Source organism: Gekko japonicus, unplaced genomic scaffold (assembly GCF_001447785.1).
Source record: "Gekko japonicus isolate JY-2015 unplaced genomic scaffold, Gekko_japonicus_V1.1 scaffold37, whole genome shotgun sequence".
Lineage (NCBI taxonomy): Eukaryota > Metazoa > Chordata > Lepidosauria > Squamata > Gekkonidae > Gekko > Gekko japonicus.
This window is the reverse complement of record NW_015171503.1, coordinates 1,919,798-1,940,857: the sequence shown is the minus strand read 5'-3', so window position 1 is coordinate 1,940,857 and position 21,060 is coordinate 1,919,798. Positions and strand designations below refer to the sequence as shown.

Here is a 21,060-nt window from a genome sequence, read left to right as displayed (position 1 = left end):
CGTGAATATCTGTTTCCATATTCCAGGCCCCAGTATAACTAATACTGATTTCCTGTAATGGTTGGTCGTAGCACAACGACCTTGGCCACATTTATCGGTGGTTGCCCAGAGCCCATATGTGAGATGTTTTTGTTGGGGAAAATAGGTAAAAATACTTAAATACTCAGAGTTTCCAATGCATCTTTGCTTCACTGGAGAGGAGACATTTCTTTCTATGAAAAAGCTTTATTTCTAAGGGAAGGGTTCACATGGAAAGCTACAAAACAAGAGATATCTAGATCCACAACCTTAGATCCTTACAGCACAGAACACATGGTCACACACAATGGAGTTTCTTCTTCTTCTTGACCCCTAGAAGGAGGTCACCTGAACACAGTAACCAATGATTGCTAGTGAACAGATTTAGATTTTCCCGGGCTATCTTCCCATTGGCTCTCAACCAATGTTCCCTCTAAGCTGTGGAGTCTTGTGAGCAAAAATTCTATTTTGTGAGCGGCTGGCCTTAAAGTTGTGAGCGAACAATTTGGCTCCTGCATAAATTAGTTTGCTCTCAACCCATCCTTCCTGAGCTAAGACAAAAATGTGTGAGTCGGAGGCTAAAAAACAGTGAGCCAGCTCACACTAACTCAGCTTAGAGGGAACACTGCTCTCAACCAGATTTCCCTTCCAGGTCAGTCTAAACAATAGTACACTAGGTAAAGCAAATTAACCCTATAATGACTGAAATCTAGACCTTGCACCTCACATATTTCCAACAGTTTTGTAGGCAGTTCAGAGGAGGAAAAGGTAAACGTTTCAGTTGACAAGCATATTCTCCATTTTGCCTGTATCTATAGATGTGAAAAGATAGATTATTTGTACCTCTCCTTGGGAGATGCAGACAGACTCAGTGATCTTGCCTTGAAGTTAGAAGCTACAGTTTCTGTCGCTGAAGCAGTCTAGAGTAGGGATGGGCACAAACCGATTTATGGACTGAAGTTTGTCATGAACCGGGTCCAGTTTGTGGTTTGCAAACCTTGGTTTATGCAATCGCTTCTCCCACGAACTGCCCGCAAACCAAACCAATTTTCATGGTTTATGCAGTTTGTGGGCCAGACACGTCAGTGCCGATGATTCAGTTGTCAAGACAATGTGGAGAATTGACTTCTGCAGACCTGGAAACACCAATCTTAGTCCTCCAAACCTTAATAGGCATCTCTGGCTGCCAACAACAGAGCTCCTGTTTTGCTCCCCAGCTCACACCCAGATGCTTTCACTTTGCAGCAGGCAGTTAGTGGGAGAGAGAGTAGAAGACTGTTAGAGGCAGAGAGGGAAGGAATTGGAAGTCTGACTTTGAACAGTGTTGGTGCTTCAGGGCTCTGAGGCTTCTGTCTCTCTGCTACAGCCAGGCAGAGGGGCAAAGCCAGTGGGTTTCTTGGCTGAGGAGGACCTACACACTCACGCCCTGAGTGGGATTTTTGTGTACCTGTCCCAGCTGGGAAGGCATCTGGTGGGGTCAGGGCTGTCTCTCCACTACAGCCAGGCAAAGGGACAAAGCCAGTGGGTTCTTTGGCTGAGGACCCACCCTCCCTCCTAATTGTGAGCACCCCTTTGTGCCATGAAGGTGAGAGTGGGGGCCAAGGGTCCTGCTGTGCCATGTCACCCCATGGTATTCCACCCCTTCGCAGAGGACCCTTGGTTGGTGAGTCATGCCCATCTTGCACCGCTTTATGGTGGAGATGGTCAAGGCCCAGTTGTCCAGAGTGCGAGGGTGGACTGTGCACTTTATGGCAGACCTGTGGAGCAGCCAGCAGCATGGTTACCTATTCTTCACTGCCCACTGGTGGCTTTTGGAGGATCTATGGATTGCCAAGGCAAGACCGGGGCCATTGGAGGAGGGGCCAGTCCTGCCAATGGATGCAGACCACATGGTGAAGAACATTGATGCTGTGATCCACACTAGCCTGCAGGAGTGGATGCCCATGGGTGATATTGTCTGTGGCGACATGGTCATGGATGCCAGTGCCAACATGCTGGTGGGGGTGAGGGCTCTGAGCCTCAAGGGCATCATCTGCAGGGCGCCCCCCCCCTGCACCATGTTGAACACCAGCTGGTGCCTTGCTGCCTATTTCTCTTGCCAGCAAGCTGTGCAAAAAGGAGGAGGTGGGAGAGGGGGCCAAACAACGACTCCTAAAGGACATGCCCACCTGTTGGAACTCCACCTATGCAATGGTTGCATGTCTGGTGAAGCAGAAGGCTGCAGTGCAGGACGTCATCTCATCTATGTCCATCCTGCATGGGGAACAGGAGCTCAGCATAAGCTCAAATGACTGTGTGAACCTGTCCCAAATGGTGCATGTCCTGAAGCCTTTTCAGGATACCACCAATGTCCTCTGCTCCTATATGGCCAGCCTGGGGCAAGCCATCCCCTTTATCTGCACTGGAGCAGGAGGCAGTTCTTCTCTCAAAGGCCAGGGCCATGGTGGAAAGGTTGCAGGCAGGCATGGCCACCCGGTTGCATCCTGTCTGTGGAGAGGGGGACTACAGAATGGCCTGCATCTGTGATCCCTGTATAAAGGGCATGACTGCTCTTCACAACATGGAGCTCCTGGAATGAAGGCAGAACCTCTGTGAACAGGTCCGGAGGCTGCAGGCCAAGCGAAGTGGCCAGAGGAAGCAGGGGACGGAAGAAGAGGGGGCAAGAGGAGGAGGAGCTTCAGCCCAGAACCTCAGCTCCCAAGAGCCCAACCTGGAAGGGCCCCTACTGGTCCTCAGTGGTAAGCTGGGAGGTCAGCTGCGCCAGGGTGGCCAGGCATGCCCTGGTGGAGGACTTGGCAGGGGTGATGGTGCAGGAGTACCTTGCTAAGCCCACCAGACCCACTGGCTCACTCCAATCCCCTGAAATACTGGTCAATGAAGGCTGCCATCTGTCCTGACCTGACCTGCATGGCCATGAATCTCCTGTCCTGCTCCCCCACACATGCACCAGTGTCCAGAGTGAGCGGGTATTCTCCCACCTGGGAGACATCCTTAGTTCCCACCGCTCATGCCTGGACCTGGCCTTGGTGGATGAGTTGTCCTTCATCAAGGTCAGTCATCCCCCTGCTGGGCTACCCCACTCTGGACTGCAGGGAGTAAAGGGCCTTTGTCTCCCTCCTCATCCTTAATTTTCTGGATCTCCATGGGTGGACTCCAGGGTGTCTGAGCCACCACTTGTCTTCCTGCTACAGCTGAGCACGGGGTCCCAAGCTAGGTCCCAGTTTCCTCGGTGGAGGAACTGCACCTTCCACCATTGGGACATTTTAACCACCTCCCCTACAGCCAAGCATAGGGTCTAAGCAAGTGCCAGTTTCCTGGGCAGAAGAACCCCAGACCATTGGGATATTTTAACTACCGCCTCCTCACCTGTCCTCCTGCTACAGCCAAGCATGGGGTCTCAAGCTATTTGCCAGGTTCCTCAGTGGAGGAACCACACACACCATCATTGGGATATTTTAACACCCCCTCGAGCTGTCCTGTGGAGTTAGGGCCATCTGTGATGAGGCCAGAGACACAATCCTTGTTGGAGCCCTGCCAGTGCCCGGCTGCCACCCCCAGCTTGGACGGTGTCTCATCTGTCTGCCTAAGAACATTTATTTTACCCCAAGACTATTTCTGTCCCCCCAATGAACATTTTTGTCCTCCCAAGAACATTTCTGTTCCCCCAAGCACTGGTGCTTCCAGCATCCCACCCACATATGCCCCCTCAGCATGCCTGCCCCCCCAAGAATCGCCCACCTTGTTGGGGAAATGGATTCTGGTTGTGTCCAGCCCCTCTCACCCAGGATTCTGTTACCACATTAAAAGGTCTTTCTCTGTCATGCTCTAGGGCCACTGCACCACACTCCCCCTCATTGGGATTTGTGAACACCTGAGCCACCCCCTGTCCCTCTGCTACAGCCAAGCATAGGGTTTCAATCTAGGTGCTAGTTTCCTTGGCAGAGGAACCACACACCCCACCATTGGGATATTATAACTCCCTCCCCCAGAGCCACCACCACCTGTCCTCCTGCTACAGCCAAGCATGGGGTCTCAAGCTAGGTGCTGGTTTCCTCAGCTAAGGAACTGCACCACACCTTCTCCTGAGCCACCACCTGTCCTCCTGCTATGGCAAAGCATGGGGTCTCAGCAGGTGCCAGGTTCCTTACCTGAGGAGCAGCAGCCCCTTCATTGGGATATTTTAACACCCCCTCCTCACGATTTCTGTCCCCCCTTGAATTGTCACTCCAAGCCTCCCCCCCGTCCACATCTCCCTCCTCATGACTTGTGTCCCACTTGGAATTGGTGCTTCCAGGCCCCACCCCACCCCAGTTGGGGAGATGGATTCTGCTTCTGGCCAGCTGCTCTCACATTAGAAGGCCTTCCCCTTGCCCACCCCATTGAGGAGACTGATTCTATCTGTAGCAGCTCTCACCTTAAATGGCCTTCCTCTCGCTCACCCTGTTGGGGAAACTGGCAGATCTCAACCAGGACTGCACATTAAAAGGCCTTTCTCTCTCAGGCTCAAGGGCCAACATGCCGCACTCCCCCTCACTGGGATTTTCAAACACCTCCTCCTGAGCCACTTGTCCCTCTGCTACAGCAAAGCATGGGGTCTCAGCAGGTGCCAGGTTCCTCAGCTGAGGAACTGCACCCCCCTCATTGGAATATTTTAACACCCCCCCTCTCATGAACTGTGTCCCCCCAAGAATTGGCACTCCCGCCTTTCCCCATCCAAACATTTCTTTTGCGGGTTCGGGTCTCGTCTCTATGGGTTTCTGGTGGGCTCAGGGTGCTGTGAACCGCCACCCATCCCTCTGCTACAGAGATGCATAGAAGAAGAAGAAGAGATTGGATTTATACCCCACCCTTCACTACCCAAAGGAGTCTCAGAGCAGCTTACAAACTCCTTTTCCTTCTCCTCCCCACAACAGACACCCTGTGGGGTAGGTGGGGCTGAGAGAGCTCTGACACAAACTACACCAAACTGGGTCTCATGCTAGCAGGTGCCAGGTTCCACAGTTGAGGAACCATCTCCCCCTCATTGGGATATTTTAACACCCTCTCCTCCTGAGTGTTGGGATGTGTGAACACCTCCTCTTGACCCAGCACTTGTCCTCCTGCTACAGTGAAGCATAGGGTCTCAGCAGGTACCAGGTTCCTCACTTGAGGAGCAGTACCTCCCTCATTGGAATATTTTAATACCTCCTCCTCATGAGTTGTGTCCCCCCAAGAATCAGGAACCAAGATCTACCTCATAGCACAACACCCACCTCAAGAAGCAAGATCTACCTCATAGCGCAACACTCACCTCATGAACCATGATCTACCTCAGCACAACACCCACCTCATGAAGCAAGATCTACCTCATAGTACAACACCTATCTCATGAACTGACACCCACTTGTGCAGATCTTTACCTTGTCAAACATCCACCCATTAAAACAAGCTTGTTTGACTGCACCCAAGGTTTCCCAATCTACAGCAACTATGGGTGGGTGACCACTGCCCAGGCCCAAGGGAAAGGGTTGGCCACCCCCTGAATCCATGTCACCAAGGGGAGGAGGATGGGTGACCACCTCCCGAGCACAAGGAGAAGGGTTGACCACCCCCAGAATCCATCTTCACAACAGGGTGACAGCCTCCCAGGCACAAGGGGGAGTGTGGTGGACCAGCCCCCAAACCCCAGTCATCAGGGGGAGATGGGTGGGTAGCCATCTCCCCGGCCAGAGGAGGAGATTCAACTGTGATTTCCCCAGAGAGCACTTTCCTGGGAGCACCTGCTTTGGGGGACTAATACTCAGCCCCCCACAGCCAATCCTCACCAAACTTGGAGGGTAGGTAGAGGGGGGTCCTGGGGAGTTCCGCTGTGAGTTTGATGTCTCTAGCTTGCAGGGGGTCCATTCAACACACTCTTAAGAGAGCACTTTTCTGGGGGCACCTGTTTTGGGGGGCTGTAACTTGCCCCCCCAATCCAATCCTCACCAATCTTGGAGGGCAGGTAGAAGAGAGTTGGCTAGAGACTTGCCCAGAGTTTGGCATCTCTATCACATGGGAAGGGGGCATTCTTCTGCATTCTGAAGTCACAAACCACAAACCAGTTCATTAAACTGAAAGGTTTGTGTTTCATGAACCCCCACGAACCACTATTTTCCCAGTTTGTCCCCAGTCTAGAGGTCGGTCTGCATTCTCTTTCCACCCATATATGTAGCCATGGGAAGGGGGCAGAGTGTTTCCTGTACCCTAGAAAGAAACACAGCTAAGGACTCTCACCACTTCTGTTCAATCAAAATAAGGGCAAGAGGGCAATATTGATTGAGGAAAAGAATATGCAAGATTCTTAAAACCATAGAAGGTGAAAGAATTCAAGAAGCATGCATGAAAATTCTGTGAAATCCTCAAACAGCATCCCCCCTCCCTCGAAGGAAACAACAGTTCTGAAGGGTGGGGGAAGCTGAAGTAAAGGAAGATAGATAAATGGGGACCAGATTTAGAACAACTTTGAAAGCCATTTTTTAAAAAGCCTTCCTATTTTGTTTTAAAACATCTTATTGTCCTAATATTGAGGCTGACCAGGCAAGAATCCATTGTTCAAAGTTTTATTCAAGTACTAGCAGGGCCCCCTATGTCTTTTGAAATGCTGAACACTATAGGGTTGAATATTCTGATGGACACTTTAGGTACCTTTGAACATGGGAGTTGGGAAGTAGGAGGAGGGAGCCATCCCAGTCCATTATAGTTTGGGAAAGAATCACTGAGTTTCCTTTATTTTAGGACTTTAATAGATGGTGGAATTGAGATGGCCATTTCTTTCCTGTTCGAGAGAGTTTATGAACAGCTTGGGGTGGGATGGGGGGCTTTGAGGTGCATTTAAAATTTTACCTTTCATTTATCTACCACTGCTATCTAGTTATTTTCATTAGATTTATGTGTTGGTGTAATACCTTTCTTACAGCTAGATTCAAGTCCAGTAGCACCTTAGAGACTAACTATATTTTCAGAGTATAAGTTTGCAAGAGTCAAAGCTCTCCGAAAGGAGCTTTATACCCTAAAAATCTTGCTGATCTCTAAGGTGCTACTGAGCTCAAATCTAGCTGTTCTACTACAGATCAACACAGCTACTCTCAGAAACTAGGGGTGGTTTTTTTTACATATTTGGCTTCTATGGATGGAGCAAGGAGTGGCATGTTCCTATTAGGATAGGCTTAATAAGCGGATTTGAGGTTTAGAAATTATCAGGAAGGCTGCCGTAATGAAAGGGAATGGTGGATCTAGTCAGCATAAACAAGGTAGTTCTTTAGATGGCAGATATGGATTTAGGGATGAATGGGACAGCACAAAGCTCCCCCCCCCCCATAATGTTCCCACACAGTGGCTCAGTTAACATTCACAGGTAGAACTCGCTTTCCCCTATTTTGAATCTGGAGGAAAAAAATATTTCTTTGGCAAGGTGCCCTCAGTTTTATTATTTATTTATCATATTGGCATCTCAGTGTTCTTCTACCCTCAGATATGGGTGAGCCTGAGAGGTGGTCACTTGCACCCCATCTTCTATAATCCAAGACTCACCCTGTCTATGATGTCACATGGATTTTCTTGCTTCCCATGTAAGGAAGAATTATACAAGGAATGACTTTACAAATTTGCTTCAGGTCCAGTCCATGAGGAATCACTTTTGCTGGAGATACATTGAGATGTTGGAACCTGTATCCTCTGGCACCACTTTGATTAATATCTGTGCAGTTTGTACGAGAGAACTGCCACCCAGTGGGTTGTTCAAGGGTCTACACTTAAATTTTGCTTGTGTTTGGGCACCAACATCCACTTCATGTTCTTCCATTGCTCTGATCAAGAGAGACAGTAGAGATTTAGGAGTTGTGGGGCTGAGAAGATCAATTAAGTGAAAGAAGCTTTCACTGGAAACTGGAATCAGGCCACAATTTGGCCCTCACTGCTGTAGTTTTATAATGAGAGCCAAAATAACATTTTAAGTGTAATTTGTGCCAGAAGTTTTTCTTGCCATTTGAATTAAGATTAAGGATTAGGAGTGCAGCTGCTCCATGCCCAGTACCAGGGCCACCAGAGAGAATGATTAAATGTGGAATTTGCTGCTAAAGAATGTAGTAATGGCTGCAGGAATAAACAGCTTTAAAAGGGTATTAGACAGATTCATGGAGGATAAGTCTATCAGTCTAGTCTAATCAATAAGTATCTAGCCATGTTCAGAGGCACTAAACTTCTGAATCCCAGAGCCAGGAGGCAACATCAGGGGAAGGCATTGGCCTCTATGGCCTGTTGTTGACCCTCCAGAGGAACTGGTTGGCCTCTGTATGAGACGGGATGCTGGACTGAATGGATCACTGGTCTGATCCAGCAGGGCTCTTCTTATGTTCTAAGGATTTACCTGAAGTAAATCTAGGATTACAGCAATAATTAAAACCGATTTTATTAAACTACTAGGAATAAGGCCGGTTGTGGAAATAAATACAATGAGCTCTAGAAGGAGGCTCTGGGAAAGTGCCCCGACCTTGGGCACTCAGCGTCAATTTGCTGTGGCGACCTCAGCAGGGTATAATGACACAGAGTCCACCATTTTCTCCAGAGGAACTGATCTCTGCTACCCGAAGAGCAGTTGTAATTTTGAGTGATCTCCACCCCTCACCTGGACATTGGCAACAACAGTTCCTCAGGAGGGAAGGGCTGGTTTGGAGGGTAAAGTCTATGGCATTGTAACTGTCTGTGGTCCCACCCCTCCTCAAACCCCACTCTCTCCAGCTCCACCCCTCAAATATCCATGAATTTCCCAACCTGGAGGTGGAACCCTATCTCCTTCCCAGCCAAGCATCAACCTGCCATTATCTGCCCCTCTGATTTCAGCTTTCCATCTCCTCCCCCCTCCCTCCTAGAGATCAGTTGTAATTCTGAGTGATCTCAAGCCCTCACCTGGAGTTTGGCAACAGTGGTTCCCCAGGAGGAAATGGCTGGTTTAGAGGGTGGAATCTATGGTATTGTACTTGCCTGAGATCCAACCCCCTCCTCAAACCCCACCGTCTCCAGGCTCCACCCCTCACGCGTCCAGGAATTTCCCAACCTGGAGTTGGGACCCCTATCTCCTTCCCAGCCAAGCATCAACCTGCCATTATCTGCCCCTCTGATTTCAGCTTTCCATCTCCTCCCCCCTCCCTCCTAGAGATCAGTTGTAATTCTGAGTGATCTCAAGCCCTCACCTGGAGTTTGGCAACAGTGGTTCCCCAGGAGGAAATGGCTAGTTTGGAGGGTGGAATCTATGGTATTGTACTTGCCTGAGATCCAACCCCCTCCTCAAACCCCACCATCTCCAGGCTCCACCCCTCACGCGTCCAGGAATTTCCCAACCTGGAGTTGGGAACCCTATCTCCTTTCCAGCCAAGCATCAACCTGCCATTATCTGCCCCTCACTCTTCAGCTTTCCATCTCCCCCCCACATCTGCAGCCTCTACTGTGCCCTGAGGCCCTGACTGCTACGTCACATTGGCTGTCATAGGGGGGCCATCTCAGCAGAGTATAAGGACACAGAGTCCACCATTTTCTCCAGGGGAACAGATCTCTGCCATCTGGAGAGCAGCTGTAAGTCTGAGTGATCTCCAGCCCTCACCTGGAGATTGGCAACAATGGTTACCCAGGAAGAAAAGTAATTTTTCTCTGCAATGGGACCAAAACAGCTTACATCGTTCTCCTCTCCCCCTTTTGACTTGCACAACAACCCTGTTTTACTGACAGAACCAAGTTTGGTTGCCTAGCAATATTCATAGTTTATAATGACAGGAAAGTGGCCAAGTTGGCAGTGGGTGGGAGAGGGGTTACACTGAAAGTTTGTGACTGGTCTGAAATCACAGCTTCCACAGCATGAACCTGGGTCTGACAGACCCTGCTCTGAAGCGCTAACTGCTATGCCTACGGTAGCCAATCTCCAGGTGGAGCCTGAAGATCGCTGTGTATCACAACTGAACTCCAGACAACAAATCTCTTAGCTCCTGGAGAAAATAACTACTTTGGAGGGTGGGCTCTATGGCATTCTGTTCAGCTGAGGCCTCTCCCCTCTCCAAACTCTGGCTTCCTTAGACTGGCTTCCTTAGACAGAGAATATCCAGGAATTTCCCAACCTGGAACTGGCAACCCTAGTCAGGACTGGCCCCAATGAGTTCCTCACAAAGGCCTGGAAAGGGTTTCCTTCCTTTGTCTTTTTACTGACAGAACCAGGCTTGTTTGCCTACCAACATCCACTGATGAAAAAGTCCCACAGAGGAGCCAAGCAGGAGAAGTGTCTTCGTCAGGAGAGAGAGCCGTTTGCCAGTTATTCTGACAGAGAACAGTGGCTGAAGTAGGAGTGGGCAGGGAAGAGGAGCAGACCCAGCCCCCAGCCAATGGCACACGAGTACTCTTGAGTGGTGGCTGATGGGCCAATGGCTGATGGAGCACATTGCACAGCCAATGGGAGAGCTGGAAATGGCCAATACGCTAAGAGGATTATTATATAGAGATAATATAATATAAGGTATTGCTAAAGTGCCTAAGGCTGCAATAGCATGCGCCTGCTTGGATATAAGCCCCACTGAAATCAATGGAACTTACTTCTGAGTAGAGATAGATAAAATTGAAGTGTAAAAAAGGAGCTGTATACTATAAAGGTAAAGAATTTAAAAGAACATACAGTCAAAACAACAAAGCTTTGCCTTCAGGCTAGCAAACTAAACGAACAGACACATGAGAGAAAGAAAAAGTTAAAAGGTGGTAAGAGAAGACAATAAAGAAAGACTCTGACTTAAAACGCCTCAATTAATTGGAAAAGACATGCAAAAATAGATATGTCTTGAGGCGCTTCTTAAATTGTGTATGTGTGTTGGGGCGGATGTAGAAGAGCAATGAAGGAAAGTAAACCAAACCAGTCATTTCATCCCCTACAGTCTTTTACCAAAAAGTGCCTTACCCAAGATTACATAATCAGACATGTGGCAGAGCCAAAAATAAACATCCAGTACCCCTCCCCATGAAAAGCAATTGAAAGGTTACCTCAAGGGGCTTGTATTCAAATCGAGGTTGTTCTTAAGCAGTGGTAATAGATATCCTACCGTATGAAGCAGAATTTTAGCTATATCTCCTACTTTTCCTTTCCTGCTTCCTAATCTTTTTCTCTTCCACTTTTCTCCCCTGATTCCTAGGTGGGCTCATTCTTCATGATCAACCTGTGCCTAGTGGTCATTGCCACACAATTTTCAGAGACTAAACAGCGAGAGCACCAGCTGATGCAGGAGCAGAGGGCACGGTACCTGTCCTCCAGCACTGTCGCCAGCTACATGGAACCAGGAGACTGCTATGAGGAGATCTTCCAGTATGTCTGCCATATTGTGCGCAAAGCCAAGCGCCGCACCCTTGGCTTCTACAACAGCCTGCAGGATCGACGCCTAGGCCAAACAGAGCCAAGCACTGCCAAGCGGAGCATAAGTGGGAAAGATCAGAGGCAATACAGTAAGATCTGTGAGGGAAATGTGGATGGCAGCAGAAGCAAAAAAAACACACCTATCAATAAGAAAATCTCTGAGTACCAGGATGCTTAAACATGCATAGCAGGCAGAGCAGAGGAAAACGAAATGAAATAGCTGTACGGAGGATAGTCTCTATACTTTGGGGCTCTTGATGGAAAGGTGGTATAAAAATTTGTCAATAAATAAATGTAAATAAATTATCTCTGGGTGTGAATATTGGCAAGCTATATGGAACCTTTGATTTAGTACAGAAGGATTCAGGTCCCCAGGCTGAGAAAAACAGAACATTTTGCAAGAGAGAATTGAATTAATGGAATATGAGGCTGGCAAAATGGATGTACTTTTATAGAACCTAAATGGGATTTTATTATTAGGGAGAAAAGATTTTACTGGCCTTTGAAACTGAGTTTAGTCTAGCATTTCTGAAGGGCATAACTGGCAGAATCAGGACAGGAGAAGCAGTTTAGTTTTTAAAGGGGCAGAAGATACTGTCTAAAAGTACTGGAGAGCCAGTGTGGTATAGTGGTTAGAGTGTTGAATCAGGATCTAGGAGACCCAGGTTCCAATCCTGACTCTGCAGTAGAAGCTCACTGGGTGACCTTTGGCCAGTCACATGCTCTCAGCCTAACCTACCTCACAGGGTTGTTCTGAGGATAAAATAAGGTATAGCTTGATGATGTAAGCTGCCTTGGGTCCCCACTAGGGAGAAAGGTGGGATATAAATGAAATAAATAAATATTTGCAAAATATAAACAGAGCAGTGGTCATGTAAAATTATTCTAGAGGACATACAAAATATTGCAATAATCAGAAGTGCTTTTTAAGAAATGGCCAGATTGGCAAGGGTGGAGTTGAGCTTTTGGGATTTTTGTGTGCTAGGTAAAATGTTAAACCGATGCCCACCAGGCCCGTAGCTAGCGTGGGGCCCACAGGGCCTGCCCCCCCCCCCATGGTTTTTATGGGACCTTCACCAGTACTTTTATTGGCAACCTCACCCGTACTCACCCGGGCTTATTTTTCACCCATCCCTTGCGCTGGGTTTTACAGCTTAGCAAGAGGCCACGAGAACTCTCAGCCTGTGCCTAGATTGGCTCTTAAAAAGGTAATGCAGGCATCTGAGGGGAAATTTGAAAGGGCAATGCAAGGGAGGTCTTAATTCGGAGGTATTGGCTCCCCCTCCCCCCGCCATCGCTGCCCTCAGCTGGGCATTTAATTCAACTGCTGTGTAAAGAGTTCGCAGGACTGCCTCCATAGTATTTTTCTCCTCCATAGAACTCCCGCGCTTTGTCCGGCGTGGCCCTTTAAAAGCTAGCCAGCTAGCCGCTCATTCAAGCAGCTGTTGGGTTAGGAGGCGCCCACCCGCCCATTCCGCTTGCATCCAGAGCAACAGCCTAGCAAACTTTTCCCCCCTCCCCTTTTTTTGGAAGTCTTCTGGCCGTTTCCTCCTTTGGAAAGTTGAGCAAGCTCAGTTGGGCCAATGAGAGAGGCATCGGGGCTTCCTGGCAGACCTTTGCCAAGGATTTTTTTTCATGCGGGGGGGGGGGGGGGGGGGGGGGGAGGAGAGGGAAAGTGAGTTTCCTGTTTTGGCAGAGTTACAGCGCTGGAGTGACACAGAGCAGAAGGCGACGGCAGCGGTGGGAGGCGGGGCCAGGCTGGCAGCTCCTCTGAGCAGGGATCCTTGCGCACAGACAGGCCCCCCAAGCAAAACATTGCCCCCCCCAGTAAAAAGTTGTTAGCTACGGGGCTGATGCCCACACATTCAGAGGTTTCTTGAGTTCCTGAGCCTGGCAGCCCCCAGTTAACCATCCCTTGTGCCTTGTCCAGCCCCAGAATGACTGAGCTTACGTCTCCCAAATCCCACAACTATGTGAACTAATGGAGACGCCTCACACACTTCTTGCCCCTCCACACTCTGAAGCGAGTATGGTGATCCTGGCATTCCAGTAGGCGGGGCTACTGCTGTTGCTCACCCACCCATGCTTTCCACTGGGCCCTTCCTGCAGCTGTTAGGGTGCACCTCCCACTACTGTTGCCTTGGTCCTTCAAGGTGGGACATACGTATATAATTAAGTCAGGTACAGAAATCAGACTGTAAGTACACTTTGTGTTTGGTCATGCAGTTATAGTCTGAGAATGGTGACTTTTTTTTAAAAAAAAAAGTGTCTTATAGTATTTCACTTTCCATCAAGATGAATTCAGCAAGGAAAGAAAAGAAATAGCATTTTTCTGCCAGGCCAGCAATCTCAGCCTTTTGAATGATAAGAGCATTTTATCACCTGCAGGTGATGATTTCTTTCACTGTAACCACTCCCTTTCTGACCTCATGTCCATATTTTTAAAAGGAAACTTGCCTAGCACTTTCAGAAGCTTTGCAAGAAACACTGATAGTGTTGCAATGCATAAAAATGTGTATACGGAATGATGAACTCAAGAGGTACTCATAAACCATCTGAAAGAAACATCTGTGAAGTAGCCTTTAGAGCCAAAAAGGAGCATAGGATGGTAACTACCCACCTCTTCTAGCCCCAGAACACCTTTAGGGCTTAGCACAAGGTAGGGTCTGGGTTCCTGAATGAACTTACCTGGAATTAATTGCAGCTGTAATTAGACAGCTTTGTGAACAATTTTAACCACATCAGATTTTTTTTTGCCTTTTCTCCTAATAGCCTTGCCAGTTCTACAAACCCATTAGGAATAAGAGCTAATAAAAAGCAGAAAGAAACGTTTACAGTAAAATCAACAGAACCAGTAGGATGAAAACAGAATAAATGTCATGAGTACATGGCAAGAACCATTTTTGCAGCATCTCCCCCCTCCCCAAAAAATGTACTTTGGAAGCATTTCTTTACATGATAAATAGGGTGGCAGATTAAAAAAAAATTAAAAAGCATTTTTGGAATTTTTAACCTCCTGGATAACATAGGCCATGGCCTCTTATTTAATGATTCCAGCAATATGGAGAACTATTCAACCCCTGCTATATAAATGAACATAATTGAGTCCGATCTATTGTGGCTGAAGTAGAGCGTGTCTCTGAGAGACAAACAATCTCCATAAAAGTCTCTCCGTGATGATAAGCTGAACACTTCCCTTGGCAGGCAGTTCCAGTGCTTAATTTTCCTTCCTCTTAAAATGGCCAGCAACCCAGTTTAGGAGTTGCTTTGCTTAATTAAGTACCGAGAAGCAAAACTGTTCTTAAAATTTTAAAATATATATATTCCCATTTAAATTTAATCCTTCTGTGTATTACACAGGGCGTTGCCGGAAACACAATTCTGTAGATTACATGCCACAAAATCTTGGTCAGCCTATTGCCATGACATTGACCTCTGACCCCAGCAACTGTCCAAGCTGTCACAAGACCCAGCGGGAAGCAACCCGAAGACTTTCTGTACTGGACAGTGCTGATTCGGATCAGGAGGAAGGAGGAGAAGCCAGTGAGGATGAGGGAGATGGAAGGAAAGGAAGTGAGGGGGTTGCAGACCTGGAGAAGGAAGAGGAAGATGGAGAAGAAGGCGGACAACGGACACACTGCAGCTACATATGGCAAGAAGTGAGGGTCAAGTTGAGGGGAATTGTGGAGAGCAAATACTTCAACCGTGGGATCATGATCGCCATCCTTGTGAACACCATCAGCATGGGTATTGAGCATCATGAACAGGTAACTGGGCTGTGGATAGCCAGAGGTGGTGGTAGTGCAGCTTAAGATGGATAGAAATTGCCCAGCATGATGCGTCTCTAAGGACACCTTCCATAGAACTGAATGCTACGGTGTCCAGATCTGTTTGCTCTGTCTCTAAGAGGGTTGGTATCCTTGGGGGGTTGATAGGACCCATCAACCTAATCAAGCAGCTCCTAGGCAACCACCAAATTTGAATTGGCAGGCTAAGAAGGTGGGAAGATGCTCACCTGAATCTACCACTTCCCTTTACACAGCTATCACCTATTCTATGTTTACTTCTTGTGCACAACTCCGAAAAGTTTGCCGCTCCAAAGTTTCTGCAGGAAGCAAACTCCACTGGAAAGGATGGAGCCTTTGCATTAGCCATTGGTGCTTGGTAGACTGAGGCCACAGGCAAGTAAAGAGGCCAGAGTAAACAGAGCACACAAACATATTGTGTAAGCCCATCAAGCAATTAACCATTATCATGTTCTCCAATTAATGTTATCCTGCAAAAAAAACTGTGCATGGAATGGCTGCAATCCAGCAGTGAATTATTCCTGGTTTTGCTTCCACACTGTCCCTTTCTTGGTTTTCTCTAGCGTTTCTGATTTCGGCTTCCTCTCTTGGTCCTTCTCTTTATGTATTCCATCTGGCAAATCACTTCATGATCCCCACCCCCCTTTTCTGTGTTGTGTCCTCCCCTTGCCTCCCGCTATCTGCCCTCTTTCTGTCTCATTTCTCCCTTCATTAGCTAACTAAATTCGTAGACTGTTTGGTTTATTCTCATACCAACCCTCTGGGGGACAGCACAGACTCTTCACCCAAGCTCAAATCAAATCTATCAGTTTGCCAGCCTTTTCAGCTTAATTAAGAGACCTGCAAGTACTGTCTGCTGGTACAGAAGTATAGAAAAACCAGGTGAGTCCTGTATTAGCAGAAGGTCAAGGAACCCTCTCATCCCCTCAAGGGACAGAGAGGCCAGAACCCATCTGTTACTATCTGCAGAAGAATGGGTCAAGACACTGAAAGGAGTTGTCAGTCTGGACGTAAATGTGGCTCTTATCACTGTCAAGCCTCAGTATATAATAATCACTTACTGGTTTCCTCCTCCTACCACTGAGTGGGGTTGTAACCTGAGAGCCATTTGTGGGAAGCCTCAAATGTTTGTACTGTCAAGCCCAAGCATTTTTGTCCCACTGCCATGCAGGAATCTTTGTCTATTTACTGTAATGTCGTGTGGAGAGCAGGGGTGGGCAGTCTGCAGTCTCCAGGGCTTGTGTGGCGCAGAAACTCACGCTGGCATCTTGACAATTCCAGCCACCGTTTTGCTTTTAAGCGTACATGGCTAGGTCTTGCGGCTGCAAAGATGTTTGAAAGCGAGATAGCCAGTGTACAAAGGAATAAGGGCAGTAGTAATTCTTGTTGGTTTTGTTGTTGACATTGTTGTCTATAAACTGCCACGGCAATATTCTGTACAATAATTGAGTTAGAAAGAACAGAGCTGCCCACAGCCTTACGATCTGAAAAAAAAGAAGAGGGGGGGGGGGGGGGGGAATGACTAATCCGTTACTTTTTGCTCCCCTTTGGGATTTCTAGTCTTAAATCCTTTTAAGGGCTGATCCGACTTTTTCCACATCAGACAGTTAAAAATGAACATCAGTAGTTTGGCCTCAACAAAGTTCATAAAAACAATTTGCAACTTATGTTAATCAGAGGCAATTATTTCATGCAAATTAGTTGTGTTCCTCCGCATGATTTATTCCCTGAGTAGCCCCACCCTGATGTAGGGTGTCTACAGAAAGTTAATAATCTGGTCATTTTAATGAACGTTATACATTATGACTCTGTGGAAAATAATTATATTTCTGAATTAGCAATTACAATGCATGATACAAAGCATTTGCACTTCTTGTGAAATCGCTTATCAAAAGGCATGCCTACCTCCACACAAAGCAGCCTGATTAACCTTATTTGTTGATACATATTCACATGATTTGTGGTCTGCACGTTCTCACGTGAAAACAAAATATGACCAAAGCACACCCATGCCCAGAATTTGATTAGGAGGGACTACAAAAAGGCACCTCATTTGGATGATGGGTAACATTGCCCAGTGCAGCCTAGGTTGTCCTCTGTATGTGATCCACAGAGGTTAGAGATTCTTCTCTTGTTTTCCAGAGGGGTAATGAATTACCTTTGTGTGGTTTTCTGCTGGACATGGTTGTCATGTTACCATGAATTCACTCAGGTGGCACAAAAGTTAGGGGAATGGTCTTTTGGAAACTGTGGCTTTGGATCAGTCACTAGAGGAATCTTTGAGTGTGGTGATACTGTTCCCAGACTCATCAAAGCCATCTGCATTTCACCTGCAAGAGTACTTCCTTTTAGAGTGTACACTCCAAAGATGCCATTTTCTCCAGGAGAACTGATCTCTGTAGTCAGGAGCAGTCCAGGCCCTACCTGGTAGTTGGTAACCCTAGTGCACCCCCATCTACCTACAAAGAGTGCAGGGAGCTGTTTTTTGTCACTGAATTCTCAGCTACACCCCCCCCCCCAGACACACACACACACACGCCTTTACTCTTGCAGTGACACATGTACTTGCTTCCTATCCAAGGTTTACTTTAATGGCCTTTTCCCCGCTCTCCTTTTGATCCATGTTCACTGCGGTGTCCTCCAAGCAATTCTGCACTAAAATCAAGTTCAATCTTCTTGTTATTCTGGGTTTTCTTTCTGTTCTGCATTATGCTACCTCCCTTCAGCAGTCATCCCAGTCTCAGCCCACTGTTGCCCCGAGTTTTTTGGATGCTGCTTTGCTGCGGGCTTACATCGCCTTGACTTGAACTCTGAGAAAATACAGAGTGGCAGGCTAGGGCTGCCAAATCCCCTCGGGGGGCAGAATTCCCCCCGCTTTGGAGCCCCGATTTCTGCCCCCGCGGAATCGGGGCCCGGGGGAAACCCCACCCCCGCATGCACATCACTTCCCTGTGACGTCATCACGCTGGGGCGGGGCACAGCCATTTGAGGGGAAAACATAGAGTTTTCCCCTCAAATGGCTGTGCCCCACCCCAGCGTGATGACGTCACAGGGAAGTGATGTGCATGCGGCGCACACACGCTTTGCGCATGTGCGCGTGCATTGGGAGGCAACACAAAGTCCCCCGCCGGCACAGGTGAGTACATTTGGCAACCCTATGGCAGGCAAATGCGGAAATGACCTTTCTCGTCTTTTTGCCCAGTTCTTTACTTAAGCAGGCCTTGTGGCTTTACCCTCCAGATGTGTTGCAAGGTTGCCCAGTTATACTATTTTGCCACATTTTAAAAATACATTTTTTAAAAACTTTAAAAATTGCTCTGGGGAGGGGGGAGGTGCTTTCATGACACTCCCAGGAGCCAGCCAGTCAGCATTTTGCCCAGCCCTTTCAGCTTTAAATTGGAATCATACATTTCCTCTAACTTCAGTGCTTAAGAGAAGGTGGAGTGTCTGTCAAAAACAATGTGGCATGTCTTTACTGAAAACATACCATTGTCTTGACACACCATTAACATATTTGCAGGAAGTGCAGCCATTGCATTTGATGCTTTATTTAATATTTGGGACCAGTTCATTTATGGGGTTTCAAGTTATGCCTTGAATTAGGGAAGAGTGTTACCAAATCATACACAGAGACAGCGTTTTTTTGCTGAAGACTGGTGATTGCCCACATTCGCTGACTAACCTGCTACATGTTTATGGCGTAGTGAATCAGACCCTGTGGGCACAGTCTTTTAAAGATGAACATAGTTGCCCTGTGTTGATCAGCACCTTTGTTTAATGAGGGCTAATGAAGCAACTCTATATTAGGAAAATGTCTCCTAACTCAGAGGAGAGCAATATAAAACCATAAATTGCATAAAAACAGGAGGGCTGGGACAGAAAAGGAAAATTAAATAAGCTGAACTGGTATCACTTTGATTGGTGATGATTAAGGGCAGAGGACAATCACGGTAATCATCTACAAGTATTCAAAAGCTATAAACACACAACGTTTGCATGAGGGATATGTTATCTGGAAATCACATAGCTAGAGGAGGATGTGGGCGGGAGATCAAGAATTGTTTCTTCAAAATTCTTCTAACTCAGGGATAATGTCAGAGCTATTTATGGAGCAGCATGCATCACAAACAAAACAACACTGCTTATTAGGACTTCTGGGAAGAGTTTAATTTGAGCCAGGGTTCAACTTGGTTTAGTCCCAGAGCCTGTTCTTTTCGGTGCCGAGACCCAGCCTTTAAAATGTGAAATAATAACAAGGATTAGAATGGCTCTGGGCAAGTGCCTTGTCTGAACACTGAGGAACCACAGCTAGATCATACGCAGGGGCAGAGGCTATGGATTCTAGGCAGGACTGACCCTGGCGCCTCTCATTTTAGATCAATATGCCCATAAGTGGCTCCGTTATTTATTTATTTTTAAATGAAACCTACTAAAAATGGAGACTTAGGATGAAAACAGGTTAGTGTTCACAGGATGGTTAACATTAACAAATAGGCTGCGTCATTAAAGCTGCCATTTGGATGAGTCACTGGTATGGTTAAGATCAAGACAGGTAGCCGTGTTAGTCTGTCTGTAGCAGTAGAAAAGAGCAAGAGTCCGGTGGCACTTTAAAGACTAAGAAAATTTGTGGCAAGATATGAGCTTTTGTGTCTCACTGCTCACTTCTTCAGAAGTGACTCACAAAGAAGTGTGCATTGACTCACGAAAGCTCATACCCTGCCACAAATTTTCTTCGTCTTTAAAGTGCTACTGGACTCTGGCTGTTTTTCATATGGGTAAGACCAATGCTCCCTCTAAGCTGTGGAGTCTTGTGAGCAAAAATTCTACTTTGCGAGCTGGCATTAAAGTTGTGAGCGAGCGATTTGGCTACTGCATAAATTAGTTTGCTCGGGAGCCATCCTCCCTGAGCCAAGACAAAAAAGTATGAGCCAGAGGCTAAAAAACTGTGAGCTAGCTCACACTAACTCAGCTTAGGGGGAACACTCGTAAGACTTTGGTTACCCAGTAGTCAAAATGATGCTGGAAGGAGAGGGTCTGAAGCTAGGGATGGCAGCCTCCAGGTGGGACCTGGTGACCCCCCAGAATTACAGCTCATCTCCAGACTACAGAGAACAGTTCCCCTGGAGAAAATGGATGCTTTGGAGGGTGGACTCTATGGCATTGTACCCCACTGAGGTCCTTCCCGGGCTCCATCCTGGAGCTGGGAACCCCACCCCCGCCCCCTGCTGGTGGCCAGGAGGGACCTGGCAAACCATATGTGAGACAAGGTCATACTTGACTAACTGCATGCAAGGCTGGCTCCCATAAAGGACTGGCTCTCATGTCGTGGCTGGAGCCACCATGTCAAGCTTTTCAAATGAAACTACAGGATGAGTGGTTATCCCTCTCATGCAGCATTAGCGCCAGTGTAATATTAACATTTCTGTATTGCTTCATGAGGACAGGTTTGCTTTCGTGTGGCCCTATGGGTCTTTTGGAATTCTAAACCTGGTCATTTCTTGTCATTGTAGGAAGTTTAAAAATGTTACACTGGTTTTTAAAAAAGAGTCAAGAGGAAAGCCAGGAAATTGCAGGTCAGTCCCAGGCAAATAAGTCAAAACTGTAAAAGAGAGCTCGGCCTCTGTGCCCCGTTGGCCCTCCAAAGTGGCTGGCCAGTGTGTGAGACAGGATGCTGGACAAGGTGGACCACTGGTCTAATCCAGCATGTTCTAGGTTCTCTTGCTATCTACTCTTACACGTATACATAGCAAAACAAAGGTTCTGTGTCCACATTAGGCTTAAGTCACAATCTGGGGATGGGTTATGTTGTTTGGGTTTTAAGAACATAAGAGACGCCAATGT

The 21,060-nt window shown here is 47.4% G+C and overlaps 1 protein-coding gene across 1 annotated transcript in view; it reads left to right on the top strand.

The window, feature by feature from the left end:
- Window positions 1-21,060, top strand: part of CACNA1I (calcium channel, voltage-dependent, T type, alpha 1I subunit) — a 441,973-nt gene that overhangs the window by 312,664 nt on the left and 108,249 nt on the right. Inside the window, exons 8-9 of the mRNA XM_015419166.1 lie at window positions 11,196-11,502; window positions 14,774-15,180. Coding sequence (XP_015274652.1) covers window positions 11,196-11,502; window positions 14,774-15,180 — 714 coding nt within the window. The remainder of the gene's footprint in view (window positions 1-11,195; window positions 11,503-14,773; window positions 15,181-21,060) is intronic.